This window comes from Micropterus salmoides, unplaced genomic scaffold (genome assembly GCF_014851395.1).
Source record: "Micropterus salmoides isolate LMB-PRFRI ecotype aquatic unplaced genomic scaffold, ASM1485139v1 Ms_hic_scaffold_20, whole genome shotgun sequence".
Taxonomy (NCBI): Eukaryota; Metazoa; Chordata; class Actinopteri; order Centrarchiformes; family Centrarchidae; genus Micropterus; species Micropterus salmoides.
The window spans coordinates 26,245,604-26,264,450 of NW_024041151.1; the positions used below are offsets into that span (position 1 = coordinate 26,245,604).

Consider the following 18,847-nt stretch of genomic DNA (forward strand, 5'->3'; position numbering starts at 1 on the left):
GGGAATTTTTACTTAGTAGTTAAAGAATGATTGAATTGACAGAAAATTTACTGACAACAATTTGATACTTGAGTAACTCATTAATTAAATCATTAATGAAGCAAAAAGAAAACTGTGATGCAAACTTGAATTTCTGCTGATTTGGACAAAACAAGCAATTTGAAGACATCCCCTTGAGCTCTGGGATAATGTGTCGCAACATTTTTCACTACATTTAGAGAGTAAATGATTAATGGAATAATCCAATAAACGATAAAAGTTCAATCAATGATGAAAAGAATCATTGGTAACAGCTCTTCTTCAATTGTGTTATTCCTGGCCACATCCCTGTGTGAGCGTGAGCAGGAAGAGAAGAAGCTGACCGGGTTCCAACCTGCTGCTCAGAGCTCTTGTGTGGCTGCCGACAGACAGAGCAGAACTGGAATCAGTCTGCTATGACGTGGACAACATGGCACCAGCATCGGCAGCACTCAGGCGGCCTCACAGAGGACACAGTGTTCAAGTCACTGAAGGCAACGCTAGCTGACTAGAAGACTTTAAGTAGAATAGCATGTACACAACTATCTCACACACACACACACACACACACACACACCAACAAAAACTCACATCTGTCAGTACAGCAAGTGAGGGGTAAATTAATAAGTGATAATGTCTGTCAATCTGCATACATCTTCCTGAGAGGAGCTCTTAAAAAGTCATGAATGCTAGCTGGACACATGAGAAAAGGTAGGTGTTGCTGCATACCCAGATCTCAGCAATTAACGTGGTACTACAGTGTTAATATCACCAATAGAAATGATGGCCCAAACTACAGAAATAAGACCCAATTTGTAAAAAACCTGCAGCTATCCTTGAAGTAATTTATTTTATAGTCACTCTCTTTTTTTTATAGCAAAAACCAACGAAGCTATTTTGCAAGCAGATTTAAACAATTCTCATTTGCCTTGTACTATATAACTGCTGTCTGTAACTGGTGACATAAAAGAGAGTGTGTAAACTCAGAGATCCAGATGTTTACTAGACTGACTGAGCATGACTGTGTTATTAATGTTGAGTGTGGGTACACTTCACAAACGCTTGTGAAAGAGACTGCAAAAAGCAACACTTGTGAGCAAGGTATTCACACAGAATTAAACAGTTCCTTGTTTACAAGAGTTTATCCACTGTAAAAAGTAAAGTAAAAATGGCGTGTACAGATGTCACACAGCATTGAATGATTCATGCCTCCTGGTGCGGGCGTACGCTAAAGTGACCCAACCTTTGGAGTCTATATACTTTGAAGCCTCCTATTGTGATAGCCCCGTTGTCTGAGAGGTACATGAAAGGAAATCCCAACTTTGAAGTCAACACAAGCGCCGACTCTCGCCCCGACCACTTACAAATGGGAATCGTGCATCAAACATACAGATAAATAAATGAAAGCAACTGCCCTGGCTTTTGTTTCCCTGGAGATGACAGTGGGATTATTGTTCTCAGTGACTTCAGCTGGGAGCCTTTGCGGTTGCCATAGAGTTTGCACAGGCAGTAAAAGGCCATTTGAGGCTTTGGTCAATAACAGCAAAGACTGGCTATCAAAGGCCAAGAGGCAGTGGAGGTTAAATGGCGAACCACTGAACCATTCAGATGTTACTGACACACATTAACAAAATATATATACATACATATATATATATGCATTTAAATATTTTGTTACTAGCAAAACTTTTATTCCCAAATTTAATCAACAATTTTGTACTGTGCTCAAAGTTAAGGCTGGCTGTTTCCAAAAGACTTCTTCAGTTACCCAGCTGCCACTGAATTCTAGATATCGTGCTTGAATAACTGAGAGTCTTATTTGTAAGAGCTTGAGGCCTTGCTCCAAATGGAATCTCTCGATTGATCAAAAAGTTTAATAGCAAACGAGCCACAACCAGGCAAGCAATAACTGTAGCATACCAATGCACAATGCAAACTTTTAGCCAGTCATCTTTTTTGATAAAGAATCTCTTGTAAATCCAGTGGTCACATAGAGTACACGTACACTGCATGTACACAAATACTTACCCTCTCACACACACAAATAGCTAGACCTTGATGTATCAATACAGTACACATCTGCCGAATTCATTAAATAACAGCGTTTATCTGAACTATTAAGTAATTGAACACATAAAGCAAATAATAATATCGGGGAGCCACTCTCCTTAATTAAAACCTTTTATCAAGTTTTGATCACAGGTTGTCACCCCTACTATGTGAGAATCCTAGTAACGGCCAATTTCAAATGTTGATATGTCTCTTAAAAGAGTAGGCTGCGAGTTAGTATTGCACCTCCATGTCACAATTTCAAAAGAGATTAAAAACTCCTAACGTGGTTTCGAAAACACAGAATCCCGCACATTGTCCATGAACTGTCCTCACGATGTTTCAGTCAAATGATAAACTCCTTCATTTATACATTATACAGCGCTTTGATCCGAAGCGCTTTACAAGGATTTTGCCGCTCATTCACACACTCGCACGCTGATGGCAACGAGGCTACCATGCAGGGTGCTGACCAACCATCGGGAGCAATTTGGGGTTCAGTGTCACTTTGACCTGTGGACAGGTGGGGATCGAACTGCCAGCCCTGTGATCAGTGGACATCAGTTCATGCGTTGTCTTTATGAACTCTACCTGACAAACGTCTGAGGACTGAATCATTGTCAGCTGACAGTGTGTCTGTTTTCTTGCTTCCATAAAATTGGGGGTCAAGACACTTCCCATAATTCAATATGACAGCGTCTTTAGTTAGACTTTGCTGCCTGCCTCTCTGGTTAAAAGCCCCCCCCTTCTTCTGACTCCTCACCCTCTGACTGTGAAAAAGCTTTCTGTTTTTGTGGTCTCCTGAGATACTCAGGTGATGTCACTTTAGCTTTTTTTCCTCAGACTTCACAAAGCTCCTCCAGAGCCACAGAAAATATAAGAAACTGCAAGTCAGAACTGAACACTCACCACGGTCCTGGCAGGAAGCATAGTACATCACTCACTTTACAATGGTTTCACTTCAAAATGCAAGAAACTACTTTTCTTCTCTCTGCATGGCTTTAAAAATGATGGTACCTGAACTGATCCTCCCAGTTTCTGCTCTAAAGAGGAGGTAAATCCTGCTGGTTACAGACTGCAGAATATATGGACTCCAATTGAGTTTGGCCTCTGAAATTAGAAAAAGTATGACAGTCATTTAATCCCTTTCTTCTTGGATTTTTTTAAATCTTTATTTTCAGCCACTGAGTCATGACTCCCCAGTTTCTGTGAGCACGATGCTTCATTCTGGCAAATGTAATAAATGCTCCAGAAGAGAAAATGGTTTTCTGAGCACAGCAGGTTTCTCACCCTTTTGCTTCGTGTCACGGACGCTGTCGTGCTCAACGTGTGATTAGCCGTGTCTCGCTGCTCATCAGGGCTCTGCGTTTTTGGGCTGGACAGCTCAGTATTCTATTGATTAGGCCTTTGGCAACCTGGGCAGATTTATTCTCCTAATGCCTGATCAGGACAGATTAAAGGTCTGCCGCTGCCTCCAGCTACACTATCATTTAGATCCTTTCATTAGGATGGGATGGCTGTATCGATATAATTATCCTAAGGACTAAGCACTAGAATTGTACAGGCAGAGAACTAATACTGATTCTTAGCAAATTAGATAGGGCAAGACGGACTTATGTAAGATAAGATGATTAATAGAGCAGAACTGATTATGTTTTAATTTTAAACAAAGTGTGACTATTTATTTCCCCTCTCTCGTAACAGAGCCACAATTACATCTTCTAAGCGTGTATCCTAAATTAGATTTCTGACCAGTAAGATCAATAAAAGCCCTTAGCAGTCACTTTTGATTGATTACCCAGCACTTATAAAAGTATAAATCATTCATGCATTGATCAATAACATTCAACTACAGTATTGTTAAAGTTTGTCTGTGGGTTTCTCTCTTCCCGAATTCTTCATCTGGCTACTCAAAATAAGTTATCATTTCATCTTTTAGACTGTACTTATCTCTAATTATGCTAATTCTTGCCTGCAGGTGGCACATTCTGTCGGTGGACTACACAGGACAAAGCAGAAACAGATTTTAACACCCAGGCAAAGTAGTAAAGTTTGTTTAATCCTCTTTACTTCACTCAGGGAGGCTGAACATCAGAGCATATGGTTAAATGTCTTTTCGGTCATTTGTCATTTTCCATCAGGACAATTTCCCCAAGGAACAGATGTAGATCACACTGCGACCCAGTGAGCCAAACCACACCCAGAGGTGATCTGATTGACTTTGAATTGATGGGGGCTCAGTCCGGACACCGCGGCCCCCCCTCCCCCGATCCCGCAGGAGCAAGTCGCGCACAAGGCAAACAGAACGTCACACACCCAGACAGAAACCTCCCATCACTCCGAGACATTATCTACTGTGGTTGCTTGGCAACCAAAAGGAGACACACACACACACACACACACACACACACACACACAAACACACAACATAATGGTTCATTTGTATCCAGCTGTGTCATCACTGGGTAGCCAAAACTGAAGACTTATTTCTCTCGCTTTCGAAAAACTTTGAAACAAAAAGCTGATTTTAGATACATGACACCCTGTAAACAAAAAACATTGATATTCATTTAATTAATTCAATTCATGTTTTTAAAACATTTTCTTTATACCTTATAAAGCAACCAAAATGCAAAGCAAACTGCTACAAACCACTGCTGTATCACATGGCACTGAATGCAGCTGGTGTGTCTTTCTACATGTAAACAGTTCGGTAGTTAATTCAAGTGTTTTGCTTCAAGCAACGTGCCTCTGTGTGATCTCAGCCTTGCATTTAAAGAACGCCTTCTTTTTCATCTTCCAAAACACATGAGGTTTTCTACTGTGTAGGTATTACAGAGGAACATTAAATCCAATCACAGCTCCAAACACAATCTTCCCACTTGTGTGGCGTGTGAAGAAAAATAAAAAGGCCTCTCTGAACTGTTAATGCGCTGGCTATGCTTGAAACGGAAGAAGAAATGTTTTAATTTTAAACACCAGCTTTCAGAGTGTTGGTTTAAAATGCATGAAGTTTAATATCAAATTCTATTCTTTATTTAGAGAGGAATCTGAAGAAAATGTTATTTATCCTTCTCTTCATTTTAATCTGTTTCTCCCTCGAATACTCGTGATCACTGCCTCTCTGCAATCTTTGTTCTGTTTCCGATTCAATATCCACCTTGATTCATTTGTTTATTGACTTTCTGAAATAAACAAATAAATCAGGAAGGCAGTACAATATCTCTCTGCGCATCAATTGAAGAAAGCACAAGCAGCATTTATCCGCATCATGTTAACTTGGATGGAACGGATGTATTTCTAACGTGGTGTACAGGCAGTGTAGAGTGACATAGGCGCATTTTATAATTGGCTTAATAGACTACTTTTATATTGTTGTACTGCTACTTTTATCTAAGTAAAAATCAAATGCTTAATCAAACTGTGGGAATTAGTTACTTTATGAGGGTGGTGGCTCCTGTGAAAGGCCCTCTTTGTACTTTTGTTCTGCATACAGAGGTGTGAACAGACTCTAAGAAGCCAGGGTAAAACTTAAAAACAAACAACAACTAACATTGGACCAATATATACAATGAGCTGTGAATCCACTAAGCCAATCTGGTGTCCCTATAGCAGAAACAAACACATTTCTATAGACATTAGGGTAAAAACAAAGGAAATGTCCCATTCAGGATGAACCTTCAGATGAAAAGGGTGGGTGTGCCGTGCTACTCAGATGTCCGTATGGTTTAAAAAAACATGGTATTAAAATTCTTTTATATATTTGATATATGTTTTATATACAAGTGCCTTTCTGGTGAGAAAATACAGCACAAAATGGTTAAATTATAGTTAAAAGGGCACTTCAGATAAAAAGGAGCTAAATTATCATCAACTAGGACAGGGGCAACCTGAAGAGCAGATCAACTTTTTGCAATTGACTGATAATCTCCAACCAAGAAAAATGTACCAGCTTGTGTGTGAACGAATGAAAGAGCTGCCTTGAAATAATAATATCTTCCATCCAGCAAGAGCAAAACCAACACCAGCTTATAGACATATTATTAGCCGCCCTCTTCCAACTTTACACTGACAACCCTCTGATTGCCACTGATGGTTAAAAGCAGATAAGGAGGCTTTTTTGAGACAAAGCTTCAGCGCTGCCTATGTTGAAATCCCCACGGTAATCACTCAGAACTACTGACCTGACTTCTTTTTGGAAGCCCTGGTAGTCTAATGGTTAAGGTGCGTACCACATAACCCCAATGCGCACGGTTCAAAAGCCAGCCGGGGGACCTCTGTTTCCTATCTCTCTCTACTGGCTGAAATCTCAATCAAATAAAAGCAAAACAATCAACAAAAAAAAAACACAGGCTATTACAAGCCCTAGAGTCTAACAGCTTCCCTGCCAGGCAGCCACTCTTGTTCAAGCCAAACTAAGAGCTGCTCAACAAGAGAAAAACAAATACAACCTGCACTGCTCATATGTACTTATTTCTAAAACACACATATCAAATACCAAACAGGTTTTTCTTCTACTTTCCATTTGTCATGCAGATATTCAGGTGGTAAGGCTTTCGAGTAAGGATGGGCAATGTCGTGCGATTGTTGAGACAAGTTTCTAAATTTCTTAATCACAAAATTTAATTGGAAATTATCATCAACCACATGCATGTCTTACACCGTACAGCCAAAAGCATGTGGACACCCGAACACACACTTAAATGTGGTTGTTGGTCAAGCTCTACCACATCAAACTGGGAAAACCATTTCCTGATCGACCTTGATTAGTGCACAGGGAGCGCTGTCATGTTTAAACAGGAAAGTGCCTTCCCCAAACCGTTGACACAAAGTTGGAAGCCACAAAGTATGTGGATAGGGTGCCCATATAGTGTAGTCCAGCAACAATGTTAAAAATCAAAGACAGAAAATGAATGCCCAAAGCAATAAATGTGACACTCTTCACACATTTTACAGACTTGTGTTGCTTGTTGAATAACTTGCAGATGCTTGCAGGCAGATGCTCTAAACTGGAAGAAGGTGATTCCACTACTCTCTCTCAGGGCGCTCACAGATACGCACAAAAGAAACCACTCTCTCACTTATGGCTTCCATCTCAAGCTGACACCCAGCGGGCGAGGGACTCACCCTGTGAGGACGACCACGAAGTCCATTACGTTCCAGCCGTTGCGGAGGTAGGAGCCTTTGTGAAACGCAAAGCCCAGGGCGATGATCTTAATGGCAGCCTCGAAACAGAATATTCCAATAAAGTAGGGCTCTGTGTCATCCTACAGAAAGACAGAGAGAATCAGAGAGGATGAGAGTGACAGAGGAAGATCTTTTTGTTAGAGGTAATAGAGTGGTTAATGAAGCGTGATGTGGGAGAGAGGGGGGTAAGTAAAAGAGAGAAAGAAACATGGCTTCTTTCATTTCTTGCACCAGCATGAACAGAAGTGCAGTGGAACCCTCTTCTTTGGATGAAAAGAGAGTAAATACAGTGAAAACAAATATTCACACACATAGCCATGATCTTCAGGGCAATGGTAAATCTATGGGGCCTCGGGCCTGTTCATTTCATGCAACCAGAAATACATTTGGGCTAGTGGAGTACCTGGGTCAAAGAAATGGCCACTTGGGCCAAGCAGTGTTGTACTTGGGCTAACCATTTGGGCAAAATAAAAGCAAAATAAAGCATGGATGTGGAGCAAACTAGGAGCAGAAGGGCACATGGGGGCCTTTTGGGCCAACCAAAGGGACACAGGTAATGACCAGAAGGCTACAAGAGGGGAATTAGGGCCTCCTATGTATGTAATTTGAACCAAGAGGGAATCTGGCCTGTTCCCTCTGGTGTGTCAGTTGTGCAAAAATAAAGGATGGAAGTGGGAGGGCCAAACACAGAGACATTTGGGTGGACCAGAGGGCCACTTGGGCCAACCAAAATGGGTACTTGGGGCAACTAAAGGGGTACTTGTGGCACCTGAGAGGTACTTGGGTCATTCAAGTGCCCCTTTGGTGTGTTAAACAAACTAAACATGAAATTGGGTCATAAATGATGGCAGTTGGACCCACCAGAAAGGCTTCTGGTGTGATGCACCTCTAGTGTGACATTAGGGCAAATCCAAAGCACATTATCCCAAAAAGGACAAAGACATTCCTGTTTGAAAGGGCACGTTGGCACTCAGAGCATATGCCAACCACACATGGCTGAACAGGACTGATTTGGCCACTCTGCATTATTCCCTAAAAGCGTCAGACAATCAACAGTGTGTCACAGTTTGATCATTTGCAGTATGTGGCTAGGTTATTCCTGGGCCTCGCTGTTAGTAAGGGAGCCTGATCAGGCGCGTATGACATGACACTTTTTCCTTTGCCTCCATTAAGATCTGCAAGAGCCTGGGGCAACGTACATGGCATGAGCAGAGGATTTCTCACGCCTACACTGCAACCTCTCTACCCCTAGATTTTTCTCTCTCTCGCTCCAAGCATACTGCAACCTGACAGTGTCCCCAACCCCCAGCATCACATAGCCTCCAACATAAATAATCATGTAAAAGCAGTGTGACAGGCTCGAGCACTACAAGAAATGTGACCTTTTCTATATCACTGGGTGACTACAGCGAACATCCAGGGATAATGGATATGTTGGATGAGAGACACTGTGTCAAGCGTGAAGGCTGTGGTAGAAAATAATGACAGTTTGTTGTTGTTGTTGAGAAGCAGATAGGCTGTTCCTGGCCAATAAGAGAAGCCATAGGAGCCTGCAACATTTCAGTAACAACGACAGGCATCCAATGTGACATACAGTACATTTTGGTATGCTGTAAAAAGACAAGACTCATAAACAAAACAATTGAACGTCTTATGCAATGACAGGGCCGGAGGGCTGCCTGGGTAAATGTCTGTACTAGTAGCGTGTTAACATCTATTATACATACATTTAAAATGCTCCTGAATTATAAATATTCTTGCGGAAGACGACTGGGGAAATCTCCAGGGATCATGGCACTAAAGACCTGCAACGGATCTGAAATATTCTTACTGAATAGCTTCTACTGTCGCCTCCACTTGCAGCATGCCTCCTACTGTGTTGACAGAGCTTTGTAAATAATAGCTGATCCCTTGTTCTAATTAAAAGGCTTCTTGTTGTATTACATCCTCGAGGTGGAGGAGCCAGGGAGAGGATGCTTTTTTTCCCTCCTTTGTGTAACCATTCTAATCACTTTCTCAGGTTCTCAATGCTACGTTTTTGTTTTCCTAGTCGGAACATCATCACTGCTGAATTTGCATCACGGGCCGCTGAGATAATTCAAAACGGGAGCAGGTGGTTGAATACAAGAGGAATTCATTTACTTTTTCGCATGAAGCTGTTGCTCTTTGTAACACTCTCTGGCTCTTTATTTTGAGAAAAACTCCCCTGAGCTACGACACCCTCAACAGCACGAACAGCAAAGTGCTGAACCATGAAATGACGTGCTATTCAGTTTGTTTTTTTTCTGTGGCACACAGGACTAGATATGCCACTTGACCTCTTCGTGCAGCAGCCCCTCTGGTTTCTGAGACTGGTTAGCTGTGCGACGTGACTGTCAGAGTTCAGATGTTGGTTTAGACTGAGCGCATATGTGAGCAGCTGTGGGAACAGGGAGCCAGAGCAGGGGATCAAAGTGAGCTCACTGAGAGGCTCTACTGATTACAAGATAGTAGCTGGAGGGGGGGGGAGAAACAAACACACAGCGTTCACAGCGTTCCATAGCCTGATGAGTGAAAAGTGCTGCTGAAATTAAGCTTTTGCAGGTCAAACTGTTGTAACTCTGGGACCCTGCCGCTTCTGACAAGGGAGAGGAAATCAAATCTGGAATGATCACTCTCCACGTCTGTCTGAGTGGCTGTTTGCAAGTAATTTGTGTAAAGGAGGTGACCTCAAAGACAGGCACGTTGAAGCACTTACCAGGCGTTCTGACATGGGCGTCTTGTCGCTGGCCGGTAGATGCTGCTCCAGGGCCAAGACGATGCAGTTGGCGATAATTGTTGCCAGGATCATGTACTCAAATGGAGTGTGAGGGTTAAGGAGCAGTAGAAAGTGAAGTTGCATTCATTTCATTTCATAGCTGAATCATAAATCAGATTTTCTTATTTCTTTTTTTACAATAAAATGAGTAATCAAATGTTAGTAACCCATTTTTGTCTGAGAAAAAAAGTGTGCCCAATCATGGCAGACAACATTAAACTGAACAGAAAAGCTAATTATCCTGCATGTTGCTGCATGGAAAATGCCATTAAACTTAGATTTGGGCACATTCTGTTCACTAAAGCATAAACCTTCCATCATGCTGTGGTTGAAGACTTACTAGAAAGAAACCATCCTATACATGCGCTCGTTATCCTTCCAGATGGTTGACCATTTCCAACCATTTTCAGTGGTTGCCTCATTCTGCAATCCATTTTCACTGGGTCATTGCCTGCAGGTCAGGGCCTATTGAGAGCCTATGAATCACGAGGGAATATGAAGCCTGTGACCATTGAAGTAAAGATGTAGAATTATTACAAATAACACACTCAGCTACCCTGATTACGCAACCAGAATTACTGATTTTACTGGCAGTGAATTCAAAAAGAAAATGGGGAGGTCTAGTTTTTCTGTGTCAGCTGTGGCATTCACTTTCTTCTGAGTTTTTTCTATTTCGGTCCTGTCAAGTGGGGTCAAGTTTCTCTGCAAAAACATATTGTTGCAACATCATTGACTGGATTTTGGAATTGGATTTTTTAGTAAGTTGAGTCTCAAAATCGTTACATAATTATGTGAAAACTGCTTTTGACCTGAGATTATTTTAGTTGCTTTTTGAACAGATCACTGGTTTTGAGACTTTTCTTAGTGGTATTAAATGTCATTGCCCCCATGGGCTGCTATTATGAATTTAACCTTACTTCAAGATTTTGACCTTTTCCATCTAGAAATAAGAGAAACAGCCTCAGAAACAGACTGAATAAGATCACTCTGGCAGAATATCTCACGCATTTCAAGAGAGAAAATACTAAGATTCGGGGGGTGACCATGACTCGACTCATTGGAGTGGGCATTTTTTGCAGCGTTGAAAGAGTGGCGTGGGGCGGTGAGCGTGGGCGACTTCAGCACCATGGAGAGGGCTCCTAACTAAGACAACGAGGCGGTGCTGCCTGAACCAGCGGTCTCTTTTTAACCAACATAAACTAGTGCTTTTTCTTCTTAAGAATTACATGACTGGAGAACGTGGGGAGTGGAGCTCAGTCAGTGTAAGCAGCCACACCGCTGACTTATTATTGCCCTTTTTACGCACGCAGCTTTTTAATTGACTTCTAGTTGCGTCGATCAATAACGATGTTTGATCATTATTAACTAACACTGGCAATGCTGTTTATGCTCGGTATAACTAACAATTTGACAAAAGAACTTCAGCTATCAGTCGATGTGAGCGCCCAGGGGCTCAATATTCAGCTGGGAATAGAAAGAAAAAAAAAGGGAACACAATAGGCGGATGGGAAGTCTTTTCACTGCCCGCACCTATTGAAAAAACATCTTTGTGTCATGTTGAACAAAGATAAGAAGCGGAGCGACAGGTGCAGTCAGCGTTGCGCAGAGAGGAATAAAGACACTGTGGTAGCTACTCCACAGGCGAAAACAACTGGTCATTCAACAGCAAGGGCGGGTTTTCTAAACTGAAAACATAGAATACAATCCAAACCAGCACCTAATTTTAACAGCTTGGCAAACAGGCCTGCAGGCTGTTGTGTGTTTCTGCGTTTCAACCATTTGCTTGCGGTTGCCAAGCAAGGGCAGACAGGTTATAGGCTAGAGATGCACCTGCTCTGTGCGTGGTGCTACTCGTCAGGAAGGATATGGCCACTCTGTTATTCGCTTGGCATACTTCCTGATGAGATTGTCCTCGCGGAAGATGAAGAGGGAGCGGTTGACAGTTAAACAGTTTTGTTTGACAGGGTTCGGGTTGTAAATGGCCATTGTCCGGGCTCTCTGGGCCATCGACTGCTTGTACACCCTCTGGCCACCCGGTGCGCCACCACCCCGGGCTCCCCCTCTCCCAGAGACGGGTCCACCTCTCCCTCCGCCGCCTGCGCTTCCTCCATAGCGGGTGGGTAGATCTTCTGCGAAGCGAGCCATTCTGGAAACGCACAGATCCAAAAGGGAAAATCCAAACTGGTGTCAGTGGAAATGGAGGGGAGACGCATCACAACAAACACACTTCATCCAAACCACAGCTTTGCGTTAGAGTGTACAGAAAGCGAGGCGTTTGGAAAATGAAAAATACGGTGGCCTCATTGAAAACCATGTTCCCTTGATCCTTTCCATTCATTCATCTTCAGAGAAATGTAAAACATAAAAGTTTAAAGCCATGAAGCACTCCAGCTGTGCAATTATTCACTTCGCTTAGGCTGTTGCATCCATCTCAGCCGGGCTCTGAGTGTGTGTGTTGGGGGGGAGGAATCACGCTGAAATAAAACCCGATCACCCTGTCTCTGTCCAAAATCCTGGCAGCATCGTTTCAGCATCCAAACACCAGTTGAAACGTTGAGGATGTCCGTCACAATCACCAAGAAAACACTTAAAGCCCTCTGTTTTCTTTTCCCAGCTGAAAGCAACAATAAGACAAGCCAATCCAACACGAGCTGTTGCCCTGTGATTTCTGTTTGATCGCTCCCTGTATGGGGGCTGAGGGCTATAAAGCAAGTCCTCAGAGGAATAAGGAAGAGCGCATGTGACCAAAATGGGCCTATCGGTGACTGGAGCGTACAAACGCGCTCACCGTCTGTTGGCTGGTTATCAGAGACCATTAAACTAATGAAGTTCAGAAAATCCCTGCAGGTAAAGACACGAACGTTGATAAGTCTTTATTTTGGCATCAACAACAGGGATAACATGTTTGTTTGTTTTACAGAAGATGATGTCGTCAACATTTTGCGCTGCAAAACACTGTAGCGACTGACCACAGACTGTTTTAAAATAATGCAAAGATCAACCTGTTTTCCTCAGGAAGTTGCAGTGAACTCACTCAGTGTCGATAAAATGACACCTGTAGAAGACAAAAAACGATAGTGTGTGAATCTAAACCTTTTTATATACAGTCTATGATCTAAACCAACAGACTTCGCATATATTTAACCTTTGTGTTTTGTTGAAATGTGATTTACTTCCTGGGTCCCACAGAGCCCACTGCTGTATGTAGGTTATAAAATTCATACTAATAGATGCAAACTCCATCTTTTTCATCTTTTCTTCTGACCCTAGTAAAACCCAATATGTATTAAACCTGCAACCCTTCAATAAAACTGGACTTGGACATTTGATGATGGTGACAAAATCTGGAAGCACACCAAATAAAGAAATCTTTTGAGTTTTGAATGAATGAATAAATATATACTCATTATGATTGTCAAATGTCATTCTGAGACAAAGAAATGTAGTTCAGGTCTGTTATATCTCTGAGAGGTCTAACTTCAACTAACTACAAAATAGACATAAATCCTCTGTATTTAACCATGTTTACAGCTTGAAGTCTCTGAGACCCCAAACAAAGGTGGAGCTCTGAAACATGTTATCAGTTCAAAATCATGTTTTAGACTCATAAAACAATGAATGTTCACAATGTATCAAGATGCTATAACATTTTTTTGCCTTTTCTTTAGCTATTATGGCCCAGGCTCTCCAGGACCCCAGACAGCACACTGTTTTTTTGTATTGACTACAGTAAATGTTTTCCAATAGAAGCTCTGCACAAAACAGTGTGTGTCTGTGAAACTCATAATTAGCACAGAAGCTCCTCTGAGTTGTTTAACTCCTCTCTAATTTTCTGTATGTCTACTGAGATTATGACAGAAGACAAAAACTATGGTTTATACAAACATGCAGATGTTGTTATGACCTTTGCTGGCGTGAACCACGTGACAGCTCTCCAGGCTTGGTGTCAGCAGAGTGCACTGCAGCTCACCGGCTGCTCTAAAAAGGCTTTTGAAACAGCAGATAACTTAGATAAAGTATTTGGAAATATGCCTAGACAATAAAATATGTTAATTTGCTGTTGTTATATACTGTGTGTGGATGTTATAATGAACATTCCGATTTCTGTACATGTTAATAGTTAACAATTTATCATAGAAAGGAAATAAGCAAGCCAAGTTTATAGTGGCTTCAGGGATTCACAGACAGTTATAAATTTAGGTAATAGGATCTTTAGGTGAACGTTAATTACTGCTGGGAACGTTTTGTGTGTGGCGTTTACCGGAGATGATGGCTATGCTTTCCAAATTAGATTTAGAAAATGAATTAAAATGCAACATCAAAACATTTTACTCTGTCACTACTTAGATCTAAAGCTTGTATTTGTTTTCACTCAGCAGTTTGCATTTCCTGCATTTATTTATTTTTCAAGAGCTACAATACAAAAATTCTCTTTTAATATTAAGAGATTCACAACATGTGTGTTGGGCTGTTTTATGGATAAACAATTAGCAGATAATGGGTTACTTTTCCCACATATTTCTGTTTTTTGTCATTCAAACTACAAGTTGCCACAGTATGTGGACACACGAATGCTACACCGTAAGTACACAAAGATACAAAAAAAATACTTTTGGCCATATAGTGTCAGCTCTGATACTTGTGTTGTTTTGCTCTTTATCAATTTAGCATCTAAAAACTAATGTAGCTCTCTGTTAACATCATCTGCAGCCAAAGCATTAAGTTGACTGCTCTGTACATGGCTGAGGAGCCATCTAGTGGTTCAGCTAATGTACTGCAGAACTAATGAGAAAGAGTGATATGAATGATAATTGGAGTGGGTTATGGGGTTCTGTACAGTATAAACCAATTAACCAGAACACTATATTCTAAATGTATGAGAATTAATTACTAACTGGACAAAGTGGGGTAACTGCCCCAAGACCCAAGAACTTCCCACTAGAGGACATCATGCTACACTCATTGTTAAATCTTCAGAAGAAAGGTTTGTGTCTCACCCGCGGGGCCATGGCGTGCTGTTCACGATTTCGTGCCTCCTGACGATCTGACCCACACCGTCTCTCCTCCCCTCTCTGCTCAGCCCGTCCATGTGTAAAACTGTGTCACGCCTCTGCACGGTGTCGGGGGAAACAGCTCTCCATGACGTCCCCTCCGGGCCTCCAGCGCAGGTGTCTGGCCCCTCCATGTCTGGCCCCTCCTCCTCCTCCTCCTCCTCCTCCACCCGACGCTCGGGACGGCGACTGGTGTCAGGTGACAGAGCCCAGGTATCCTCGTACTCTGCCCCCAAGGTAAGCATCCTCCAGGAGCCCAATGTGGCTGCGCGTAACGCTGGTGGGTGAAAGAAATGAATACGCAGGCAGAGCACATCATGCCATGATCTTGATTTATGGATGGCCAGTTTTACATTTTGTGCAATAAAAAAACAACAACTTATGTATAGTGCAAAAGAGCAAGTGATAACAATGTTTTGACTACAGTTTAAGCTTGCAAGGTGACACTGAGACCACAGTTAATGGGCTGTTCCTTTGCAGCAGTTAGACAGGTTCACAACAATGCCCAATGAAACTTCTCAAAACAACTCCTGCATCAAAATAAACATTTTATCTGCCCATGTGTGTGCTCAGCAAGTTAGAAACACCTAGGCCATATCTTCACCAAATATGTCAAACTATAGCAACAAATTACATGTTTTGGCCAACCTCTGAGTATTTGGAACATAGTGAACATGTGGATGGACGTTTGGTTCCATTAAACTGAGTTCTGGTGCAATCTATTGTAACGCTTTGCTGCCAGTGAGCTGCCCTCAATCAGTTGGTGTTTTATACTCAAAACACAGGTTATCTATAAACATAGACTCCAGAAGTCTGAAATGAGTCACTTGATCTGTAAGTCCAAGCAGGGCCTGTCCTATCACATTTGGGAATGGTCTACCCGCTGGGTCCTCCTGTCCCAATCATGATAGACCTCGAATTTAAGCATACGGTTAGTAGTTTGAAGGTACTTGCAATGAAGCATAAACCTCACCTATATGTGCGGCTTCTGCAAGATCAGTACGCCCTTGAGGATCTTTGCCTCAGGCTGTAGCCAAAGCCGCTTTTTCACAGACATTTTGACAGTTCACAGTATGAGAAGCACAGATCTAATTTATAAAATGAATTATGGCTGAATTCCATTTAGCTGCTTCAGTTTCAGGGACCTGGTATCCTGCATGCTGATTCGCTGTCACACTGCCTTGGCTTACTGGCTCCCAGTCCCAAATGGGGCTAAGCCAGGTAAAACAAGGCGAACACTACATTTCTATTTGACCCCTAAGAAAGGGTGTTCGTGTCCAAAGCCATTTTAGACTGACTTTTTAAATGTTGCCATAATCTCTGTTGATAATCACGTCCCACAGACATTCCCCATAGGCCTGTTGGCTTGTAATATAAAAGGCTATGCTCAGCCCAGATGCAGCCTTACTGCTTTTGAATAGTTATGTGATGGCATTGCATATAAAAATGGCACTGACAACGAACATTTGAACTCAGCCAAATAAGTAGAATTATTTATCATTTTCACCTATATTACCCAATAAGTAATATGACAAAAAACAAATAATAAAATATTTAAAAGAAAAACACATAATTTTTGTAAAGTTTTTCCATTAACCTCAGATGCCAGTAAACCAGGGACCTTTACTCAGGATTCCCTACACTAATGGTTCTTAACACAATAAAGACATGTAAACAAATGCAAACAAAGGTGGTAAGAACCAGAATAAACGTACCATAAACCACAGTAGATCGTCTCTCTGCCCATCTGGAGTTGAGAGGAACTGTTCTCTTCATAGTTGCTCTCCAGGGTTACTGAGATAAATCCAACTAAACGGTGGGATAAAGCAACAATTTGGCCCTCACACAGGTCATGTGTGTCCGCCTGCAGCAGGATCCTCTGTAAGGCACCAAAGACAAAATAAAAAAGTTTCTCCCACCTTGGAATGCGGAAAGGCTGCTTCCTGCCCTGCCAGTTAAGAACCTTGTTATCAGACCAGCCGTCTTCAATGCTCAAGAAGAAATTTCTCTGATTCAATTATCGACTGTGTTTTCACTGTCCGCCCTGGTAACCAGGAAGGGAGCAATCATCGGTCAGTTTATAAGATAAGATAGGATTTTTGTTTTTACAACTTTCTTCCTTGGTTGAGTTCTAGTTGCAAAAGTAGAACTGTGTAACTTACATTTACTCAGGTACTATAGTCAAGTACAGTGGGAAAGTACTGTAGCCTTCTTTACTTAAATATTTCCATTTTTATGCTTTCTCTTTCAGCTTCAGAGGAAAAAACTTCAATTCTCTGTTGTACATCAACTGCGATTCTTACTAGTTACAATTGCGGATTAGGATTGTAAGCCTTTGATACATTAGTGTTGTTGGGGGAAAACATGTCAGCTTTTCATGCAGTCTGAAGGACAGCTTTGTTTAGCTTGGTCAAGCTGCATTTTAGCCCTGCTAGCAGTGTGGTCCAGCGTGGTTCCAGGGATGGCATGAAAATATTGCAATGAAATTTTGGAACACACATTCATAGTCCCAGGCAATTTATGAGCAAATAACTGAAAAACTAGTTACATTCCCGTCAGCCTCATCTGTCCTTTTTGTTTTATGCTAAGTAGCAAATGTTAGCATGCTAACCTAAGATGGTGAAGATCACTTATGTGTTAACATTTTTGTTGTTAGCATTTTATTATCTCAAGAAATGTAAAGAACTCTTATTTCATTATCACGTTACAGGCTCTGTACACCCACACTGGTGGTTTCCATCAAGAGTGTCACTTTGTGTTGAAAAGTGGTGCATACCTAAGGGCTCAGATTAGGGGTGTGATGATACACTTGTGTCACAAGAACAAAACAAGAAGATATTTTGAGGAAATATTCAATGCTGAAAAATATGAGTGGGGATTTAAAGCATCAAACACTTAATTTCTGGCATTCTGGAGACATTTTGTGCAGTAATTTATGGTGTAAATGTCCTTATTTATGTGAAGGGAAACACAAAATTCAGGTGTTTTTGTACTTTTTTTGGACAATTCACATTTGTGTCTTCTATATTTTAATTACATTGCATGTTATCTTATTTTGCAAATAAAACTTTCTCAAAGCATTTTCACACACAAAATGCAAATGAGACATCCATGACACATCATGCCACACACCTCCATGAAGCTAGGAGGCTCGGCCAAACCAGCCATTTTTATCCACACCAAACACCCATCAAACACTAAGCATCTAAATGACTGCAACATAAATCGCTCTGTAATCACTGTACATGGCTGCAGTCATTGCCATCCACATATCTCTCATCTCATCCCACACCGCAGTCTGACCACTCTAAAGAAAGCTCAGCACCAGCTCTGATCAGCTGTGTATATAACTCAAATCACTAAACTCACAGACTTATTAGCCAGATAATAATAAACGCACCAATATACATTTACAGTTACAACTGCTAACTTACTTTTGACGTTGTTGCTGTTTTCCATCCAAAAACAGCTGTTTTGTTTGTAAAAATAACTGCGGGCCGCCATCTTGGATATTGCTCTTGTTTAATTTCTCACCAGAGATTAAAGCATGGGAAAAAGTGTTGCTTTGGTCTTTATCGTGGTCTGCTCGCTGACCCATAGTAGATACACATCCAATACATGAATCGATTCATAGACAAGAGAGCCCATTTACAGCACAGTAGGATGTTCTGTTCTCAAGTTGTGGGCCTGTAAAGCATGGGAGTTCTTTTGATCATGTTGATGAGCTTTATGTTATTTGGAACGT

General features: G+C 41.6%; 1 protein-coding gene across 3 annotated transcripts in view; it reads right to left on the reverse strand.

The window, feature by feature from the left end:
• cacna1bb (calcium channel, voltage-dependent, N type, alpha 1B subunit, b) overlaps positions 1-17,744 on the reverse strand; it is a 175,232-nt gene extending 157,488 nt beyond the window's left edge. Inside the window, exons 1-5 of one of the 3 annotated variants that reach the window (XM_038733866.1) lie at positions 16,818-17,744; positions 15,049-15,379; positions 11,919-12,197; positions 9,992-10,097; positions 7,195-7,334 (exon numbers count right to left, since the gene is read on the reverse strand). In XM_038733866.1, the coding sequence (XP_038589794.1) occupies positions 7,195-7,334; positions 9,992-10,097; positions 11,919-12,197; positions 15,049-15,379; positions 16,818-16,878 (917 nt within the window). In that variant the 5' untranslated portion in view covers positions 16,879-17,744. The remainder of the gene's footprint in view (positions 1-7,194; positions 7,335-9,991; positions 10,098-11,918; positions 12,198-15,048; positions 15,380-16,817) is intronic. The other 2 variants (XM_038733868.1, XM_038733867.1) reach the window with 2 other exon arrangements.
• Positions 17,745-18,847: the final 1,103 nt, after the last annotated feature.